The sequence below is a fragment of the Diuraphis noxia genome, unplaced genomic scaffold (assembly GCF_037042655.1).
Source record: "Diuraphis noxia isolate RWA-SAM2 unplaced genomic scaffold, SU_Dnox_SAM2 contig0005, whole genome shotgun sequence".
NCBI lineage: Eukaryota > Metazoa > Arthropoda > Insecta > Hemiptera > Aphididae > Diuraphis > Diuraphis noxia.
In genome coordinates this window covers 38,092,661-38,114,835 of record NW_028301715.1, presented here as the reverse complement: position 1 = coordinate 38,114,835, position 22,175 = coordinate 38,092,661, and the positions used below count along the sequence as shown (strand labels likewise).

General features: G+C 38.4%; 3 protein-coding genes across 4 annotated transcripts; 1 reads left to right on the top strand and 2 right to left on the bottom strand.

Annotated features, from left to right (window-relative positions):
* Positions 1-1,690: 1,690 nt before the first annotated feature.
* LOC149055287 (uncharacterized) lies at positions 1,691-6,711 on the top strand. The gene is made up of 3 exons (XM_089229536.1): positions 1,691-2,566; positions 2,614-4,221; positions 4,944-6,711. The coding sequence occupies exons 1-3, from the start codon at positions 1,691-1,693 to the stop codon at positions 5,700-5,702; spliced, it is 3,243 nt and encodes a 1,080-aa protein (XP_089085662.1). The 3' UTR covers positions 5,703-6,711.
* A 285-nt stretch (positions 6,712-6,996) lies between these two features.
* Positions 6,997-11,796, bottom strand: LOC149055286 (uncharacterized). 2 transcript variants are annotated; one of them, XM_089228456.1, is made up of 5 exons: positions 11,268-11,796; positions 10,954-11,189; positions 10,652-10,798; positions 10,500-10,592; positions 6,997-7,170 (listed from the first exon to the last, which is right to left on the bottom strand). In XM_089228456.1, exons 2-5 carry the CDS (start codon positions 11,175-11,177, stop codon positions 7,062-7,064), a joined length of 573 nt encoding a protein of 190 aa, XP_089084582.1. In that variant the 5' UTR covers positions 11,178-11,189; positions 11,268-11,796; the 3' UTR covers positions 6,997-7,061. The 2 variants fall into 2 exon arrangements, with proteins under 2 accessions (XP_089084582.1, XP_089084581.1); XM_089228455.1 differs by lacking the exon at positions 6,997-7,170 and adding an exon at positions 9,810-10,334 and having other exon boundaries at positions 11,268-11,699.
* A 1,995-nt stretch (positions 11,797-13,791) lies between these two features.
* LOC149055285 (uncharacterized) lies at positions 13,792-17,586 on the bottom strand. The gene has a single exon (XM_089229534.1). The coding sequence runs from the start codon at positions 17,584-17,586 to the stop codon at positions 13,792-13,794; it is 3,795 nt and encodes a 1,264-aa protein (XP_089085660.1).
* Between the last annotated feature and the right edge of the window lie 4,589 nt (positions 17,587-22,175).

The window sequence follows — 22,175 nt, the reverse complement described above, 5'->3', positions numbered from 1 at the left end:
GGTTTTGGTGTCAGAAAATCTACAGAAAATCGTCAGAAAATCTTCAGAAAATCGTCAGAAAATCTACAGAAAATCGACAGAAAATCTTCAGAAAATCGTCAGAAAATCTACAGAAAATCGTCAGAAAATCTTCAGAAAATCGTCAGAAAATCTACAGAAAATCGACAGAAAATCTTCAGAAAATCGACAGAAAATCTACAGAAAATCGACAGAAAATCTACAGAAAATCGTCAGAAAACCTACAGAAAATCGTTCAGTAATCAGAGACACGAGTGACATAAGGTATACAATATACATATAATATAAGTAATATAGTGTATTAGTGTTTATCGATAACATACGCGCTACTGCCGGTAGGGTCGTAGCTACTTGTCGTTACATCCGACCAGCGGAGTATACGATATTAAAGATACATATATATATATACACTCGGGTATATACATTATACGTATATTCAGTGTCATTATATCACCGGACGATCGCGCCGACATTATCGTCCCGCGCCGTCGTCAAGGCTACCCGTTCGCAGAGTTCGTAAGATTTTTCTTTTTTTTAAAGAAAAAAAAAAGTGGTAACTCATACCATACGCGCCGTCATTACATTCGTTGTCGCGTGCCGTATATAATATTTAAATTTTAATACGCGGCGTCGCTAATACATAGTAGCTGCGAAACAGCGCACCGTACGCACGGGCGAAAAGAGTTCGGTCGGCTTCGTCGTTGTCGTCGTCGTCGCCGCCGCAGCCGCAGCCGCCGCCGCCGCCGGGACAACCCGTTACTACGTTACGATACTAGACAGCGCTCCGAGCACATCTACGGGAGAGTTCGGTCGTCGTCGTCGTCGTCGTCGTCGTCGTCGTCGTCGTCGCCGCCGTCGTCGTCGTTGCCGCCGCCGTGTTACACAGTGTCACCGTCAGGGAGGAGTCTTCGTTTCGGTACGCACCGTCGCAGCACGAGAAGGGGCAAGGTCAACGTCGCCAGCAGTGGGTCAACGACACCAAGCAGTAGGTCAGTGGAACAATTCAATTATACAGCGCACAATCTTATCACGCGGTAGACAACAACAATCAAGTGTCAACACAATCATGATGCAACAGTATTTACTATACGTCGTTTCGTAAGTTTTATTTGTAATTACTTGGGGCAGTTAAATTGTCTAGTACTTATTTCTTTAGTATAATAATTATTGTTATTATTATTATTTTTTTTTTCCTTATCTAGTATTGCTCGTATTGTTTTGCTAATTTAATTAAAAAAAAAAAAAAATCAAATCTAAACTAATTCAGTGGGATTTTCTTTTTAAAAAAAAAATATAATAATAATTGGCTTCAGTATATTTAATTTATCTAATAATCAGGCCTTTTTGCTAGTGCATGTCGAACTCAGGGTCAAATGATGGCATTGATTTAAATTTAATAGATTTGGATAGCTCTAGTAGTGAGCCGTCTAGTGGTGAATTTTATGAACCAAGTAGTGGGGTCTTACAAAGGGCAAGGGATACAATAGACCGAACGGACGAACTGCTAGGGTCAACTAGGTATTTATTAAGGAGTCGAAAGACCAAGCCACACACAGAAACTCCAGAGCATCAACAAATAACAGAGCATCCAGAACCTCGACCAAATCGTGAAAAGCAACAATATTCACATAAGACAGAACATCAGAACAACCCAGAGCAACAAATAAGAAAGATGGATGACCAGCACAAATCTGTAGCTTCAGATTCTATGACGGAAGCACCCAAGGTTGGAGTAAGTGTCGAAGCAGCAATGCGCGTAGTACCGAACTTTGATGGGGCGAGCCCCGACCAGGCATACCACTTCTTAAGGGCATGCGATTTTGCAGTCAGGATGGTCAATCCAGAACAGATAGAGATGCTAGTACAGGGATTGATAATAAAGCTATCAGGAAGAGCACTGCGATCATTGAGGTACAAGGACATAACGACCTATAAGGAGTTCCGGAAAAATATTGTGGAAATGTCGGAAACGAAGAAGCTGCTTCCACAGTTACACATGAAATTACTAACATGTAGAATGAGTCCTGACGAAGGGGTACAGGAGTATTACAACAAAATGGAGCAACTGTTACACGATTTAATCGGCGCAACAATGGAAGGGGGAGGTTATACGAACGAAACGGACATTGACAGGCTGTTACACAATCAAGTGCTCAACGCTTTTATAAGTGGTCTACCCGAGTCTTATCGAATATTATTAAAAGCGCGAAGCCCTAAAAAACTGAGCGACGCACTGATATTCGCTTTAGAGGAGGAAACGGAACAGAACCTGGCAAAGGAAACACAATTATTTAGCCTGCAACTTAATGCCAAAAATCAGCAGCAACATTCGCCCAAACCCAACCCCGGAACGTCTAAACAAAATGAGAACAGAAAGAACGTCAGCGCCAATAAAGGTTGTTTCAAGTGTGGCAGAACTAACCATTTCGCTAAGGATTGCAGAGCCTCACAATGGGACCAAGAAAAGTATAAAGCCAGCCAGCAGAGCGGAAACCAAAATTCAAAAAATGCCGTTAAAACAGTATTAATATGCCGGTATTGTAAGAAAGTAGGACATGAATTGGAAGAGTGCCGGAAAAGGAAATATGTTAACAGCAAAAAGGAGAATCAACAAGAGAAGGCAACAGAGAATCAGGAAGCGGAAAACGGGCACGAGCCGAGCACAATCAGCGCGCGTTCGGTTCAGCAGATTCAAAGCGCTGTCTTAAGCCTGCAACGGCCCTCCACTTCTCAGCCACATTAATAAATAATTCGATCTCGCTCAGGATTGCTCAATGTATAAAGGAAAAAGTAAAGTTGCTGGTGGATACCGGTAGTGAAGTCAACATGATAAAGCTTTCAGAGTTAAAAAAAAATATTCTGGTCGATGAAACCACCATCTACAAGCTAACAGGAATCAATTCACAACCAGTGTTCACCTTAGGTTCAGTCTCCCTAAGTGTCCAACTTGGAACGAATGTCACGACTGCCACGTTCCAGGTCATACATGACAACTTTCCGATATCAGAAGCAGGAATCTTGGGCACCCCATTCCTTCGGGACAAGGAAATAAATATTAACTTCAGAACCTCTACGCTGTCGATAGAACCTATAAATCAGCCGGAACCTCCAGAACCTCCAGAACCTCAGAAGTTTTCACCAACATTAATCATCCAACCACGTTCAGAAACTCTCGTACCTGTTTTGACAGACGAAAAAGAGGGAACAACCCTAATAATACATGCACAGAGCATCGGAGAAGAGGGAATTTTATTGGGAAACATTATCAATTGTGTAAGGGATGGACAAGTTGTGGTTTCAATAATAAACCCATCAGAGGACTCCATAAAATTCTCCCCACCCCAGCTACGAGGTGTACAACATGAAGTCTTCAAAGAATCAAGCGTCTATCTCTGTAATCAAATAGAAGAGCAGGAAAGCGAGGCTAACCGAATGACAGAATTAGCAAAATATATCCAGACGGAGCATCTAAATCCTGAAGAACAGGCCAGCCTGTGGCGAATTTGTAAAAAGTATCAGGATCTGTTCCATCTCGAGGGGGAGCCACTATCGTTCACCACAGCAATTCAACATGAGATTAAAATTCCGGAGGGAACAGCTCCAGTAAACATCAGGCCATATAGGCTTCCTTACGCTCATCGGCAGGTGATAGTCGAACAAATGGAAAAGTTGGAAGAGGATAACATTATTCAACCATCAGAATCACCGTGGAATGCACCTCTTGTAGTAGTACCTAAGAAGCCAGATGCGAATGGAAAACCGCAATTCAGAGTCTGCGTAGACTTCCGTCGTCTTAATCAGTTAACTATCGGGGATGCTTTCCCAATCCCAAGAATTGATGAGATTCTGGACCAACTAGGACGTTCCAGATATTACACCACACTAGACCTCGCCAGTGGATATCATCAAGTCGCAATTCGTCCGCAAGATTCTGAGAAAACGGGATTTTCAACGGACAAAGGTCACTTTGAGTTTGTTCGAATGCCCTTCGGACTATGTGGGGCCCCTAGCACTTTTCAGCGTCTAATGAACAACGTGTTGACAGGATTAAATGGCACCAAGGCGTTTGTATACTTGGATGACATAATCATATACGCAGTCGATCTGACTGAACACGAGGAAAGATTGGAAGAAGTATTCCAACGTTTACGAAAATTCAACTTACAACTTCAGCCAAGCAAATGTCAATTCCTCAGACGCGAGGTTATCTACCTTGGACATCTTATTACAGATGCTGGTGTGAAACCAGACCCGGCAAAAATTAGTTGCGTTCGAGATCATCCAGTACCCAAAAATCCGACGGAAATTAAGCAATTTCTCGGACTATCGGGTTATTATCGAAGATTCATTAAATACTAGCCCTAAGCCAAAGCAAAAGTCAGAACATCACCCTAAATTCAGAAAGAATGAGGATCATGCAGGTGGAAACAGATAATCAAATAGCAAAGATTTCACAGCATCAGGAAAAACTCGAAGAAAATCTTCAATATTTACAGGAGCAAACGAAAGTAATAGTACAAAAACTCGACCGTATAGAATTCAAGACAAGGTTACTAGAACAGGCACTTCTTTTCGAAATTCTACTTAACCAATACTCATACCAAACCCAAAATTTAATGTCCATAATCAATTCAGCGATGAATGGAAAAATACATACTAGCGTGTTTTCATCGGAGAGGTTCCTTACAGAATTGAGAGAAATTAAGATGAATCTACCAGCTGGAACAGCATTACCATTAGACATTAAAACAGAATCTCTAACAGAATTCCTCCAAATTTCGGACCTAACAATCTTTCATCAAGAGCAATACTTAGTTTTCTATATAGGAATACCTTTAATATCTGTTGAGGAGTATACAATGTACCACCCTATTTCACTACCCATCCAATATGATAAAAATACCATAGCCCTAATTGCCCCTGAGGTCGACTACCTGGCATTAAGTAATGATAACGAACATTTTATTTCATTAGAGGTTAGTCAATGGGAATCATGTGTCAAGGTGGGGGTATATACACTTTGTAAGGGTGATCAACCGATCCACTACCGAACGGGATCCGACTTGTGTGAGTTGTCACATCTAACTAACTTTCTTAACCCCCTGAAAGACTGTAGATTCAAACTGGTAACATTAGAGACACCTATTTGGCATCGGTTATCAAAGGCAAACTCTTGGCTGTATTATACTAAACCAGACCTATGTACAATTACGTGCACAGATCCTCCGCAGACCTTTAGAGTTGAGATCTCGGGTGTGGGTAGGTTGACCGCCTCGCCGTCTTGCGAAGTTTATACGGACAGCTGTGTACTCGTACCATTTTCTAAGACCAATAGAGATATACAGATAGATATAATACCAGAAAATCGAAAGTTTAATATAGAATCAATGTTGACAGAAACTCTTTGCTCTGTATTACCGCAGAACCTCACTAATGTAAAAATTTTTAAGGATTTGAACTCCCTAGCCCATAAAGCGATAGAATCGAGTAAACTCGAGCCCAAAACTATAGCACCATTGTTTATATTTAAAGTAGAATTCCACATAACCATTCTTTATGTAACAATAACCTTTTTATTAATATTTATAGGTACAATAGTTATAAAGTTTAGAAATAAGGTTGTAAAAATGTATAGTCCAGAGGTAGCAGACAATCTTTCAAATAATGACCAAGATAACCTTTAAGTTTATATAAAAAAAAAAAATATATATATTTTGTATTGCCTTAAGATAAAAGTTAAGTTAAGTTAATTTAAGCATTACAGACACCATGTGGCGGTATTGTAACTAGGTGTACCCGTAGTTTAAGAGATTTGTAAAAGTAATGAATTAGGTCGCAGGGACTGCTCCAGTTTAACGCTGGGGGTATGTTGTATATGGGTGAGTGTGTATGTAGGCAAGTATGTATGTGTGTACATATATATATTATGTATACATGTATGTACGTAGTGTGTATGGAGGCTTGCATATAAACGCTCAGTTGTGTTGACTCAGGGGAAAATGAGTGTGTGACCATTTTGGTTCTCACGATGGCCTACGTGACCATTTCGGCTGGGTCAGCACATACCAAAGTCCCCGGGACAGACCGTTGCGACGGGCCCGGGCGGTGCCCGAGAGGCAGTCGAGTGAAGTCTGATGAGAAGAGTGAACGACACCAGCGTTACTCTGCAAAGCATCTTTTAAGTTTTATTACAGAGCGTCACGTATATCTTAATCAGAGCCTCTCATAGTATTAATTTATCAGTGTTAATATTTTATTCATTTATATTCTATACCGTGTTTAATTCAATAAATCGTTAAGTATACATCTATTCAATCCTCGTGTTTCTACATTGTACACCAATACCCAAACTTTGAACGTCATTCGACGGTGGACTACACTTCAAGATCCAGAGTATGTGACACTATCATACCTACGTGAAGCTGGCACTCAAAGTTAGCACATCTACCTAAAACCATTCCAACAAACTCTACTCGGACTTGTTAGACATTGTTGGGCATTTGTTGGAATTTTTTGGAAGTTATATAAAAAGTTATTCAATTTCAAAGTTTGTAGTGCCAACTTCACAACCAGCACTACACATTAAAGTAAAACTCTAAAAACAGATCCAAAAAAATACACATAACATAACATTTTTAAATATTTTTGGACAAAGACTAACTAAATTTTCTGAATTTATACAATGTTATGTAATTAAATTTCTTTTATTATAAAAATAATATAGGTACCTAATTATTATAAGGATTTTTTTTTCGTAATTTTGGTGCCCAACAACTTTGAAAACTGGTCCAACAAAGTTGTTTCTACATTATAAAAGAAGAAAAATCACTCCAACAATTTTCTGAAATTTTTAAATCACCATTTTCCTCTAGCACATCATTAATCCACATTTAAACAGATATTAATATAAAAAAGTTTTATTTTTGTAATGATTTTCTTTTCATTAAACTTTGATTTTACAACATTGACTATTCTTGTTTTGTAAACAGCATGGTGTATGGTTTTATCTTTTTCGTCTCTTTACATCTGTCAACTCGTAAGGACTAGTCGTCATGGTGTTCCCAATATCCATGTATCCGTCTACAATATATGTTACGTAGTGAGGCAAACTTCCCTTTACTCCCTCGACAAATGCTATTACTGCTACAAAATCTGTAACAAATCTGTATCTGTAATGATATTGATATATTGAAAATACGTCATTGTTTAGATTTATAATTATTCTGGGCATGTACCAGTTGACCTCCACCAAATGTATCAGTGACCCTCTATGTTAATTTATCGTATTTACACGATTACAATATATAGCTCGTAAAATAGGGGAGGACGGGGAGGTAAATTTAGTGAGACAAATAATAAATAAAATATAAAATAATTTATCCCCCTCGAGTATGACGTACTGGGGGCCTATTCTCAAAGGTATCGAAACCGGCTTTCGATCAAAAATTGGTCGAAAAGAACTCTGGTTTCGATTGTAAAAAAAAACACTATTCTCAAACGGTTTTCGACTACAAATCCGATATTACTATTCGATAATTTTCTACGATAGTGAATTAGGTGACGAAAACGGTTTTCGACACAACGGTTTTCACGTCATCATTTAATATTAGTATATTTTAATTTAGTATACTATTTATATTTAATCTACCTCCACGAACTGTAAAGATATTCGTTAACTTTGTATTAATAATACCTGTAAACAAGATAATTTAAGCAATATGGCATTAATTGATGACGATTTTGAAGTATATAATATGCAGTTAAATGCAATGAATATGGAAATATTTAACGATATGAACTTCGAAAATGAAGGAAGGCGAGTTTTAATACAAGAAGATCTTTTCGTCGGTAATTATATACATCATTTTAATTATTAATCAAGTAATATGATTCTTTACTTGCCGGTAAATATTCAGTTAAAATCGCTTCATACATTTTGAAGTGTAATACCTACATATTATAAATTGATAAATGTATTTATTCATATATCAATATAATTGCTTTATAAAAATCAGCTATCATATAATAAACATATTTAAATTTTTAAGTACTCTCTGACCGACAATTCATTGGAACCTATCGATTAAGTAAAGTTCTAGTGCAAGAGTTAACAAATCTTCTGACTCCTTTTATGAAAAATCCGAATACAATTGCTGGACTAAGTATCGAAAGAAAGGTTAGCCATAGAAAATTATAATACACACAAAAATAAGATGTATTGTTCAGTGCTTAACATTTTTATTAATAGTCCTTGGTATATGATAAGAAATTTAAAATTAAAGACTAAAAAGCTTGAGTCAGTAAACTTATGGTATTATTAAATAATAAAAATCATTATACTTAGATTTTGCTACTGCCTACTGCGCACTATTTTAAGCACTGTTATTTTTGATAGGTATATCATAGTATTTTCTGTTTTTATACCAATACTATTATTACATTGTTAGATATTGACAGCACTAAGATTTTTTGCAAGCGGAAGCTACCAGCAAGATATTGGGGAACATAGAGGTGCTTCTGTGAGTCAAGCTTCTGTAAGTAGATGCATTACTGAAGTAGCTAATGCCTTGAATGTTCCAGAAATACTCAACAAATATATACATTTTCCAAGTTCTGTTAGTGAACTTAAAGAAGTTCGTTTAGGGTAATATATTTCACTAAAATCTCAACTGTGTAATATTTAACTGAAGTAGGTACATTTATTTTTTTTGTTAAGTTTCTATGAAAAATTTGGAATACCAGGAGTAATTGGTGTCATTGATGGAACTCATATTGCTATTGTACCGCCCAATTTAAATGATCCCGTTTATCCTGAACATGTATACGTTAATCGAAAAGGCTACCACAGCATTAATACACAACTGGTAATTTTAAATATATAATATTATACATTTTGAAATTTAATAAATACCCATTTCAATTTTATTCATACAAAATTAAAAAGAATAAATGAATATTTTTAATCTTATAAGTTTGAATAAATAATATTATATAGTATACAATTTATACTATGTTTAATAAGATTTGCGATTCAAACCTGAAAATCTTAAATGTATGTGCAAAATTTCCGGGAAGTACTCATGATAGCCATATTTGGCGTCTTAGTCCTGTGTTAGGATTGTTGAAACATTTGCATTCCATCGGACATACATCTTGTTTTTTATTGGGTACATTTAATTTAAATTATTGATTACATAAGTACTATAAATGTAATTATTAGTAATTGTTGATTTACTTTTTAAAATAGGGGACTCTGGATATGGTTTGAGACCGTGGCTATTGACACCGTTAAGTGAATATCTACCAAATAGCACGGAAGCTAGATATAATACTTGGTTTTGTAGAACGAGATCAATTATAGAACGGTGTAATGGTGTTCTTAAAATGAGATTTAAGTATTACTCTATATTTACTCTAGAACTACCTGCCTACCTATAAACTTTTAATACATATTATATTTTTTTAGATGTTTACTTAAACATAGAGTACTCCACTACAAACCAGAAAAAGCTTCTAGTATAATTAATGCTTGCACTATATTACACAATATTTGCATAATCAACAATCTACCTCAAATCGATAATAATGATGAGTATTGTGAAAATGATTTAGGACTTTTAAATAATTATGCAGCTCCAAATGATCCAAATACAAATCGTATTAATTCAGAACTTATGGCAGGAAAACGTATGCAACAGCTAATGATAGATTCATATTTTTACATTTAGAGAATTATTCAATTACCAATTATCAATTACCTAATTGTTATTATAAAAATGAATAACTCAAACTTCAACAAAATATTATTTTTTATTGTATCACAAAATAAAAATAAAAATAAACATAAACATAAAAAATTAAATCTTTGTTCATTTATTTGTATCCTAAAAATATAATTGAGTATTAGGTAACTAATTTTTATAAAAGTTAGTAACAAATTACTTTTTTACTTTTACATTCAAACTAACATGGAATAATATTTTATAATATTTAACTGAAATACTAAAAATCAAGTAACATATTAATTATAAATAAGCAATAACCAGCTATATAAAATTTTAAAAACAAAATAAAAATAATACTTAGGTAGGTACAATTAATAATATGGCAAATAACATTTTTTTTTCAATATTAATCATTCTTTAAATTTACTATTAGCCTCCATTAAAGCAACTTTCTTTTCTTTTGCTATAACGATTCTTTCTAAGAGATTTAACTTTGCTGTATAATATGATTTAAGAATTCCATTTCTCTCTTCACTGGCATAATGCAATTGCATAGAAGCATCAGCAGATTTTTGAAATATATCAAGCTTACTAGAAAGAAGTTGAATTGTGTACCAGTTAAATAATTAATTGTATGCAAAACTAACAACAAATTTAGAAATATTCGAGTCATTTAACATGGATATCAACAAAACAATTTTGTATGAAATAAATAAACTTTTCAAGGAAGTTTTCTTATAAATGGGGTATGCTTACCTTTTTTTAACAGATAATTTAACAGGTTCTTCAATAATTATTTTGTCTTGATTAATAAAATTGCTAGTGTTGTCAATAACAATATTTTTGGATCTAAATGTAAAGATTTAAAAAAATAAATATTGAACCTAAAAAAATTTTATAGATATTACATTTCTATGGGCTTAGATGCAAACGCATTTAATGATGGCTGTAAATTTTCCAGTATTTTAGATGATGATGACTCAATTGGTGATGGTAAATCATCAGTGAATAATTCTTCTCCATGTACATTATCATAAGCAGATTTTACTAATGGCCTATACAATATATATAATATATATATACCTTTTAGATCTTATGATTTTATAATTAATATTGTATTTGTAAACAAGAAGTCATTATGTATTGATGAGATATTATTTTTTCAATAAGAAAAATCTAATAACAATAATTTATCATTTTTAATTCTTACTGTAAAATACTGCTATTTTCAGAATCAACTAAAAATTCATAACCGTCAAAATTAACAGTCGGTTCAATTGTATGTGGTTGTCCAAAAATGGGTACTTCTCCTATTATTTCAGTAATCTTTTCCTCTATCGGTGCTAGTGTGTTTTCTTGCTCATAACTACCTCCACCAGTTTTAGAAATACTTTTTTTAAGTCCAACACTTTTAGTCTTGGCATTACATTTCATATCAGTCCAAGTCTAATGGATGTTAAAAAAAGTATTTAGTATTAGTAATTAGTATATCTAAAAATTTGTCACAATTGAAATGAAAGTTACTTTTCTTCATTTTTCTGGAGTTTTTGTTGCACCTATCATTGAATTTAAATCTAACGTTATTTTTTGCCAAAGATGTTGGGCATTCTTGTGGGTGAAATTTGTGCTAAACTTCCCTTTTGTTAACTCTCGATGCATCTCTATAAAATCCACAAGACATTCCTTCTGCGCCAGAGTGACGGACTTGCCTTTAACTTTTTTCTCAGTACTCATAGTTATATTATGGTTATACTTAATATACTTGCAGTAGACAAATAAAAAACTAAATAGTAATAGTAAACACTAAGTAACTAGTAAGCACGTCACAGTGTCAAACAAATTTTAAATTTTAAATTAAATTTTTTATCAGCAATCAATTTGTGATAACAACTGAAAATTACATGGACAAAACAATGGTTTTATTCGATAATCGAAAAGTATATCGAATAAAATAATATTCGACATTCAATATTCGATAGTTGTTTCAGAATACGATTGATCGAATATAATGTGTCGAATAAATATTAATGATCGAATATTCACAATCGAACAGTTTTATTCGACCACTGCTTTCGATGCCTTTGAGAATAGGCCCCCTGGGTCGAACATACAATTAAACCCATTCTCACGGAATCGGGAATGTCTTGCTACCTCGATGCAAGAAATCGCAATAATCTATCCAGCGATTTATACGATATACTGAGACCTGTTCTGCAATCACCAGACATATTCGTGTTTCTCCAGGAGACAGCATTGGAGTTGGACAAACTTATTTAATCATTTAAAAAAAAAAACACACAACCTTATTATAATTATACTCGTATAATTTAGACATTTAATGTTATTTTTATTAAACCTTTTCTATTATTATTATGTAACACCTTTCAAAAAAAAAAAAAAATGTGCCTTATCCCAATGGCCAAGTTGCCGAGGGCTATATCTTTAATAATAAAAAAAAAAATTATTTATTACAATAAATTAAAATAGTATAATAATATGATAGAATACAATTTTGATATTTGCAATTTTAATATCTGATGACCGATATTATATTTGGTAATAATTTATTATTATTACTAATAAATAATAAAAATAATCGATGTAAAATGAAAATTGTAATAATAATAGCTGTGCGAAAGACGGCTGCACCTGTAAAGCCGATGACGAATACGTGCGCGCACGGACGGCGGTCAACACGTTACGCGTCGGGCGTGTAGTTACTTATGTCGAAAACCGGTAGAGATCCCTGTAAGGAGGAGAGAGTGAGAGAGAGATAGTGGACTGTATAACTATAAGGACATGAATATAAGATAACTAATAACATTGAGTTTGATGGTGTGGCAATGTACAGAACAATATTTATTGTTGGCGTTCTGCAATTCAAATATCTTACGTACTAGTGTTAGTAATAGTATTTGTCATGGCACAATCACAACTCGATCGGCAAAACACTACTATAATAATTCAATATATGATAATACAAAAAAAAAAAAACGTATGGGTCGCGTAATGCGAGTAATAAATGTAAACAATAACAAACAAGATAATCGTGTGTACGACCTGATACGAAGAAAGTTCGATGATACCACGGTGAGAGTGCGGCAACTGACCCGGTTCGACGGTGAGACGGTGACAACGGACGTTGAACTGGTGTGCAGCACTTGCACCTACGTCGAACGTGACGAACAGGTACGACGACACCACGTATATACGGCCGGTAACGACGGCGGGCGAAAACACGTGGGCGCGAATGCAAGTTAACAAGTTCTGAGCACGGCTCGGGTTGCGGGACGGACGTCGTCCACAACGACACAACAATACAAAAAAAAACTAGTTGAGCGCACCGCGTTCGATGAGTTCGCACTGCGTCAAGCGAACGGACGGAAACCACGTGGACGTGTAGGTGCACGGCCCGGGGCGCACAGCGAAAAGATCGGGCAGGCGAAAAAAAAATAAGCCGTGGGTTCGGCAAACACGGATCGCGGACGCGATGTGTTGGCGAGCGCGAGGGCTCGGGTGCACAAAAAAAAACAATAAAACGCACAATGGTGATTTACGACGACGGGGCGTCGGTTCGCGACAAAGAGAAACATGCAGCTCGTGCAGTCTGCCTAGACGGCTGGAAAACGACAACGGCCAGCGGCGGCGCAACGGCGACGGGTGGCTAGATGCGACAGCGCGGTTCCCCACTTCGTGAGGTCCAAGTCCGCTCTCACAGCTTATCGGTGGCGGCGGACGCATATAATGCGCAAAAATATCATATGTCGATTATGTACCCAACATTTCCTCCCCGCGTTGAAAGACCAGGGCGTCTTTCAAGAGATCATCAAACATGAAGATGGACGTTGAAGTCAGATCGTACACATTACAAAAAATACGGAGCAAAAATACATGATAAATAACAATTAAAATATCTACATAGTACCTGACACTCATCAGTAGACAAATACATAAATAACGTGAACCAGACTGTGACTGTTGCACAAAAAAAAAAAAAAAAAATTACAAAAATTTACATAATGAGGACCTTGGGAGATGAGGGCAAAGTTTAGGGCTCGACTGGTAAACGCACAAGTTTCACGAACGGGCGCTTGTAGATACCGTCCCGAGTGCGCACGGACACGACACGGACAACATCATCGGCACCTGGGTGGACCTCGGTGACACGACCGAGCCGCCATTCGGTAGGTGGTCGAGATGGGGCCTCAACAATGACCATATCGTTGACCTTCAAATTTGGAGATGACTTGTACCATTTTGAACGACCTTGCAACGACGACAAGTACTCACGGGACCACCTCTTCCAGTAAGACTGGTGGCATTGGCGTATGAGTTGCCATCGGTTCAACCTATTAATCTTTATGTCAGTGATGTCACGTTCTGGTAGGGCGTGAATAGGTTCTCCGATCAAGAAATGCCCCGGAGTCAAGGCGTTTAAATCATGCGGGTCAGATGACGCCGGCGTGATTGGTCGAGAATTGAGGATACCCTCGACGCGGGTAGTCAAAGTAACAAATTCTTCATGAGTTAATATCTGCTGACCAATAACATGCTTGAGATGGACCTTGGCACTCTTAATTCCAGCTTCCCAAATGCCGCCGAAGTGCGGTGTGGCAGGCGGATTGAAATGCCACGTGCACGCCAGATGTGAAGAGATTCGATCCTGCTCTTTGGCGTTGCGAAATAGCAGTTTGAGTTGACGCGCAGCACCCACGTAATTCGTGCCGCAGTCAGAATAAATATCGGTAGGAATCCCACGTCTAGCGACAAAGCGATCCAAGGCCGCGAGAAACGCATCAGTGGTTAACTCTGTGACGATTTCGAGATGAACTGCCTTCACAGCCATACATACAAATAATGCCAGATATACTTTCACTGATTGGGCGCTGCGACGTTTATGCTCTTTCACAAGAAAAGGACCTCCATAGTCCATACCAACATGGGAAAATGGTCGATGAGGTCGAACTCGGTATGGCGGCAAATCGGCCATGATTGGCTGAGGACGGATGGCCTTGTGACGTGTGCACGGAACACAAGCAAAAATTTCACGACGCACTGCGGCGCGGCCAGACATGATCCAAAACCTCCTGTTCAACATTGACAATATCAGCTTCGGTCCGCCATGGAGGAACGACAAATGATAATGACGAATTAACAATGTCGTAAGATGTGAATCTCGTGGCAGCAGAATCGGGTGCTTCGAGTCAGGGTGTATAAAGGAAAAACGTAGGCGGCCTCCGACTCTCAAAACTCCTGTCTCATCGACGTAGGGCGCTAATTGAGCTAACGACGGAGGTGATATCGTAGACTGTTTCTTCAACATGTTAATAAGTTCGGAAAAGTAATATTTTTGTGTCTGGCGTACGACAACGGATAGTGCAGTTTCGTATTCTAAAAACATTGGTGGCCCCGAACAAACGGGCTGTCGGCGTGAGCGACGTACAAAACGGAAAACGAACGAAAGGACACGTTGCATTCTGGCAAGCGATGAAAACCGAGTGAACAACTCAAGTGGAGATGACGATACATTGGCGACAAGAGTCGAAGTGACGTTAGGCCTGGTCTCGGGCAATTGGTCAGGACTCAATGGCGTGAATTTGGACTTGGGCCATTGCTCTTCCGGCCGTCCCAAAAACTCTGGGCCATTCCAATAAATATCCGATGACATCGCAGCCCTGGGTAGAAGCCCGCGGGAAGCAGGGTCCGCGGGATTCTCGGCGGTCGACACGTGACTCCACTTGCAGGCAGGGACAAGCTGGTGGATTTTGGCGATTCGATTAGTGATAAAAATCTTAAAATATTTTTGATCCGATGTCAGCCATGACAAAACGATGGATGAATCGGTCCAGGCACGAAGACAAGTTATGGAGATCTCGGACGACAGAACCTGACGGACATGGTGGAGTGTTTGAGCCAGCAATAGCGCCCCGCATAGTTCCAAACGTGGTATAGACGGAGAATCGTTGGCGACGGCAGTTTTGATAGGGGCGACCTTCGTTTTACATGTAATAAATTTGACTAATATGTCCCCCGCGGCGTCAACACTGCGCATGAATATGGTGGCCGCGTATCCTTTGGTCGATGCATCCGCGAAGCCCATCAATTGAATATCTTGCTGATGTACAGCCGGAATGTAACGAGGGATTGATAGGCCAAACACATCATTTAGCTCCAAACAAAATTGACGCCATGTCGATAATAACTCGTCGGTAATGAGATCATCCCACCCAAGCTTGCTGCACCACAGCGATTGCATAAAGCACTTTGCCCAAAGTAACAACGGACCCAGCGCGCCTATAGGATCAAACAAACGTGCTATGACTGAAAGGACTTGGCGTTTGGTTGAGGAAGTTTGTTGAACACTGGTATGGTAGGCGAAGTTGTCATTATTCGTGTTCCAATGAAGACCGAGGACTTTGACCGACTGCTCATCTCGTGGATCAAAGGATACGGAATTTATTCGATCTTCAGGACGGAGAGACTCGAGAATGAGGGCACTATTACTCGTCCACTTGCTCAACTCACAAGCTCCACCACGAAGTAAGTTGACAATATCGTTCTTTCGGCGTAATAATTGTTCTTCGGTGTCTGAACCTATAACAATGTCGTCCACATAAGCTGACTGAGTGAGAACACCCTTCGCCAACGGGAATCGGTGACCATCTTGGGCATCAAGTTCATGTAAGCACCGGATTGCAAGGTAGGGTGCACAGTTAAGGCCATAAGTGATGGTACATAGTTGAAATTCCTGCAGGTCATCGGTGGGGGAATCACGCCAGAATATGTGTTGGAATACGCGATCTTCCGAACGAATAAGGATTTGTCGGTACATCTTGACAATATCGGCGGTCAGAATGTATTTGTGTAATCGGCAACGCAGTAGAATGTCACGCAAATCCACTTGCAGTTTAGGTCCGGTGCACAAAACATCATTCAAAGAACGACCAGACGAAGAGACTGAGGAAGCGTCGAAGACGACTCGTATTTTTGACATATCACCATCGGACTTGAATACGGCGTGATGTGGAATGAAATAGATGCCCGGTGACGGGGCTGGCACCATGTGTCCCAGCGAACGATAGGTGGACATGAACTGGCGATACGCCGCATACAGCGCGGGATCCTTGGCCAATCGCTTTTCTAGATTATAGAATCTTTTCATTGCTATGGAACGCGAATCACCTAGCCCGTGACGCGATGTACCTTGCTGTTGAGTTGAACCGGTGAACAAATGGCGAAACGGTAGGGCGACACAAAATCGGCCTGTCGTATCACGCGAGGTAGACTTTATAAAATATTCTTCGCACCACTGGTTTTCCGTGGTGGGCGACGACGGGGCGGCGGGTTCTTCGATCAACCAGAATTTTTTAATTAAATCGTCGATTGAAGACGGAGCGATTGCGGTGGTCAGCGTGACTGGAGGTGACTTGTTCGGAGTAGAAAATGAGCCGAAAATTATCCAGCCAAGCTGAGTGTCAAGGGCCGATGGTAAACCCGAGTGATGTTCCACACCCGCGTGTGGGCGGATCAGACTTGGTAGGATATCCGCACCGAATAGAACGTCGATGCGAGACGGGATGTCGAATTTGTCATCGGCGAATCGAAGGTGTTGATATTGTTGACGCACGGTCGCTGGTAACCGAGTAGCTGGCATGGCAGTGGTAATTTGTTTTAGAACAATTAAGTCAACAGACGGGAATAAATAATCTGGTTTAACGTGTGAGGAAAACTGACAGCTGGTTATACCTTGAACGTGGGACACAGGACTTTGTGCGAAACCTACGATGTCAGACTTGTAACGACGTTTCGAAAGTCCAAGCCGCGCTGCACAATCACCAGTCATGGCGGAAATCTGCGAGCCACTATCGAGCAGTGCGCGTACGCAGTGTACTTGTTCCCACGCATCCTTAATGTGAACAATCGCTGTACCTAGTACGACGGTAGAATTGGCGCAGGCGGCACCGACAAACGAGCTAGAGTCACCACTCGACGTGGTGGGTTGGGGTTGGGGTTACTATTCGAAGTCGTATTATCTACAATTGACGTTCGATTTTGTTCACGATGTAGTAGGGTGTGATGACGCTTACTGTTGCACGAAAAACAGCCCTTGGTTGACGGACACGTATTGACCATATGACTCGAACTCAAACACGCGAAACACAATTTACGAGCTAATACAGCATCTCGTCGTTTATCAACAGTCATTCCGGTGAGTTTCGGACATTGATATATTCTATGATCGGGCTTATCACAATATAAACAATTCCTAGTCTTATATTTAGTCGAAGCGGACGTAGTAGCAGCGAACACTGATTTAGTCGATTTGGTATGTTTACCGCGAACATCCGGTTTTTCGAACGGTTTTTCGTTGCGACCGACTTTATTAGATTTGGTAAGATTTTCCAAAATCTTACATCGATGTTGCACAAAATTTACTAATTCGTCAAAAGTCGGAATAGTTGACTGTGACGTACTAGATTCGAACAGTTGTAAAGTGATCGGGTCGAGAACGCGAGAGCACATATGGAAAAGCAAAAAACTCGAAAGGTCAGCGACCCCCAGCGATTTAATTATTGATACATTTTCCTTAAATGTATTAACGAACTCAACTAAAGCTGGTAGTGATTCATGAGCGATTGGTTTAAAGGCGAATAATTTGTCCATGTGAGCGGAAGCTAACAAACGTTTATTGTTGTAACGCTCGGACAACGCGTCCCACGCGATCGGGTAATTAGCCGCGGACAACGGTATAGATTTAATAATAGCCAACGCTGAACCAGATAAACACGACAGTAGATGATGAAAACGCTGTGCGTCATCTATGTGTTGGTTATCATGTACGAGTGATATATATATATCGCGAAACGATCGCCACGATAGTAAGTTGCCGTCGAACATAGGTAATTTAATTTTTGGTAACGCGACGAATTGTTGTTGTGGCACGGAATTGGTGAACGACGAAGACGACGATTTACTTTCGGAAGTAGTCACGGGAACGGCACTCGCGACAATTGTTTTTATTTCAAGGCGTAAGGATTCCATGGAAGTAATCAACGGACGATCAGCCTGTTCAAACTCGGCAATACGGTCAACATCGATTAATGCATTAATAATGATATCTTGTTGGTGATGAAATTGTTCGACAAACCTATTTAGTTCCTCAGCGTGAATAATCAACGACGGTATTTTTCCAATATCAGCGCGTGCCTCTAATGCTGTGGCGTGAATATGTTTAACCGAATTTAATATATTATCGCGTTTGACGCGACTTCGCAGTAGAACTTTTTCCGGATCCTCTTCTTTCTTTGTTGGTGCCATGACGATACGGATTAAATTAATATGTGATGAGGTACGATTGTGACGAAGTAATTACACGAAAATAAAATCCGGCTCGAACGGACCAAAACAATGTGCGAAAGACGGCTGCACCTGTAAAGCCGATGACGAATACGTGCGCGCACGGACGGCGGTCAACACGTTACGCGTCGGGCGTGTAGTTACTTATGTCGAAAACCGGTAGAGATCCCTGTAAGGAGGAGAGAGTGAGAGAGAGATAGTGGACTGTATAACTATAAGGACATGAATATAAGATAACTAATAACATTGAGTTTGATGGTGTGGCAATGTACAGAACAATATTTATTGTTGGCGTTCTGCAATTCAAATATCTTACGTACTAGTGTTAGTAATAGTATTTGTCATGGCACAATCACAACTCGATCGGCAAAACACTACTATAATAATTCAATATATGATAATACAAAAAAAAAAAAACGTATGGGTCGCGTAATGCGAGTAATAAATGTAAACAATAACAAACAAGATAATCGTGTGTACGACCTGATACGAAGAAAGTTCGATGATACCACGGTGAGAGTGCGGCAACTGACCCGGTTCGACGGTGAGACGGTGACAACGGACGTTGAACTGGTGTGCAGCACTTGCACCTACGTCGAACGTGACGAACAGGTACGACGACACCACGTATATACGGCCGGTAACGACGGCGGGCGAAAACACGTGGGCGCGAATGCAAGTTAACAAGTTCTGAGCACGGCTCGGGTTGCGGGACGGACGTCGTCCACAACGACACAACAATACAAAAAAAAACTAGTTGAGCGCACCGCGTTCGATGAGTTCGCACTGCGTCAAGCGAACGGACGGAAACCACGTGGACGTGTAGGTGCACGGCCCGGGGCGCACAGCGAAAAGATCGGGCAGGCGAAAAAAAAATAAGCCGTGGGTTCGGCAAACACGGATCGCGGACGCGATGTGTTGGCGAGCGCGAGGGCTCGGGTGCACAAAAAAAAACAATAAAACGCACAATGGTGATTTACGACGACGGGGCGTCGGTTCGCGACAAAGAGAAACATGCAGCTCGTGCAGTCTGCCTAGACGGCTGGAAAACGACAACGGCCAGCGGCGGCGCAACGGCGACGGGTGGCTAGATGCGACAGCGCGGTTCCCCACTTCGTGAGGTCCAAGTCCGCTCTCACAGCTTATCGGTGGCGGCGGACGCATATAATGCGCAAAAATATCATATGTCGATTATGTACCCAACAATAGCCTACTTTGGGAAAAGTGAGGATTTTACGAAAACGCGTAATTTTAGATGCTTCCAAATGGATATAGCTGATTTTTAATAGTAACGAGTAATAACGGGTTTCTAATCACCGCGGATTATAATCCTAAACCGCGCGCGGGCAAACCGCTCCGCGTGTATTTGCAAATCCTCCTAATAAGAAATATGTACATTTTAATGCACAGTGTTTTGTTATAATTTATTTATTCAATATAAACTTATCGTATTGGTATATTATTTAATCGTAAGAGACCTCTTTAAAAAAAAAAATATTAAAATGAGAGCGTGTGAGTTACACTCTGGGGAAGTAAAATTTCTTTCATAAGTATTGGGTCCGTTAAATCATAAGTGAGATAGGGAAGGAATGACAAAAATCAGTACAAAAAAAAACAAAAATTTTATAACACTACCAATACACTTTTGTAACCTTACTTTTTTTCACAAAGAGGAGAGTAGAATTGAAAAAACATAGAAAACACAATAAGCAAATGACGCGCTATCACACTCGGACATATAACATTTAACCATTTAAGCGAGTTCTGTCGCAGTCATACACACGCATTCATGCACTGTTTCATTTTTTCGTGACGTTTCATTCTTTCGTGGAGTTTCATTTTTCGTAACGATTTTTTTCTCCATCCATACCTCAAGAAAGAAGTTTTACTTAAAAAAAAAAAAACTATTTGTTTTTAACGTGTTAATTGATAAAAAAAATTGTTTTGCCCTTCATTGTTTATAGAAGAGTATTCTCATATAGTTATTCATCTATAGGAACTATATTATTACAGTAACCTCATTGTAGTCTTAACTTTAAAAATATTAAAATTCTTTTTAAATTTATCAGATTTAATATCATGTTTAATGTGTAACGCTATTTTACAGAAATATTCTCATTTCAAATCTGTTTATAGAGTATAATTAATATGATAAATGTTTATAATTTAAAAATCAATTTTTATTAGTCATTTTTTCTATCAAACAATGTAGGGAAAGATGAAGAAATAAGCGATTGTGTGGGTTGAAATTTTTTTAATTATGCATCTTCTGAATAAAAACAATCACATTGTGATTATGTTTATAGAAAATAAAATGCTTAACGAATGAATTATATTTTTTAATAGATTTATTTCTCCATTTTGAGATAGAGCCAATGAATCTGATGGCGATGCACATAACTACAGGTGTTAAGATTGAATAAGTCCTGCATTTATTATTTTTTGTTTTTGCACATTTCACAATATGTTTCAATACCTATATTTTCAGTTTGTATACCATATAATGTAGCCATGTAGCCATGTAAGTATTTAACGCTGCTTTACCAATTAATTTCAAGTCATTAGAAATATATCACAATTTTTTTGTTGATTTTCAGCTAAAATATTTTTACAAATTTTTATTTTGTGGCATTTAGTTGCAGAAATCCTTATTTTTCTGCGTTCTATACATTTGTTACTATTGGATTACTCCAATGATGGGCTATTGCCTATTGAAAATAGATTTAACTTCTTCTTTACTACAAGTAAAAATTAATGTGTTTAAAATTTCATTGGAAAAAAATACGTTAGCAAGGTTTTATTAATTTCTATAGGCACCTACTGAAAAATTAAATTTGTGATACTTAATGTGTTTTAAAAAGTTCATCTAATTGTGGATGTTTAAAATACATATTATGTATTAATTTGAATATGGTTCATTAAATTATTTTTTTTAAATGTTTATAAAACACTAAATACAACGTAATTTTGTGTTACATATGTATTTTATATTCAACCATAAAATATACAATTTAGTATATTATTTAAACAGATTTTCAATATTCAAAAATTTAATTTGTTAATTATTTAAATTGC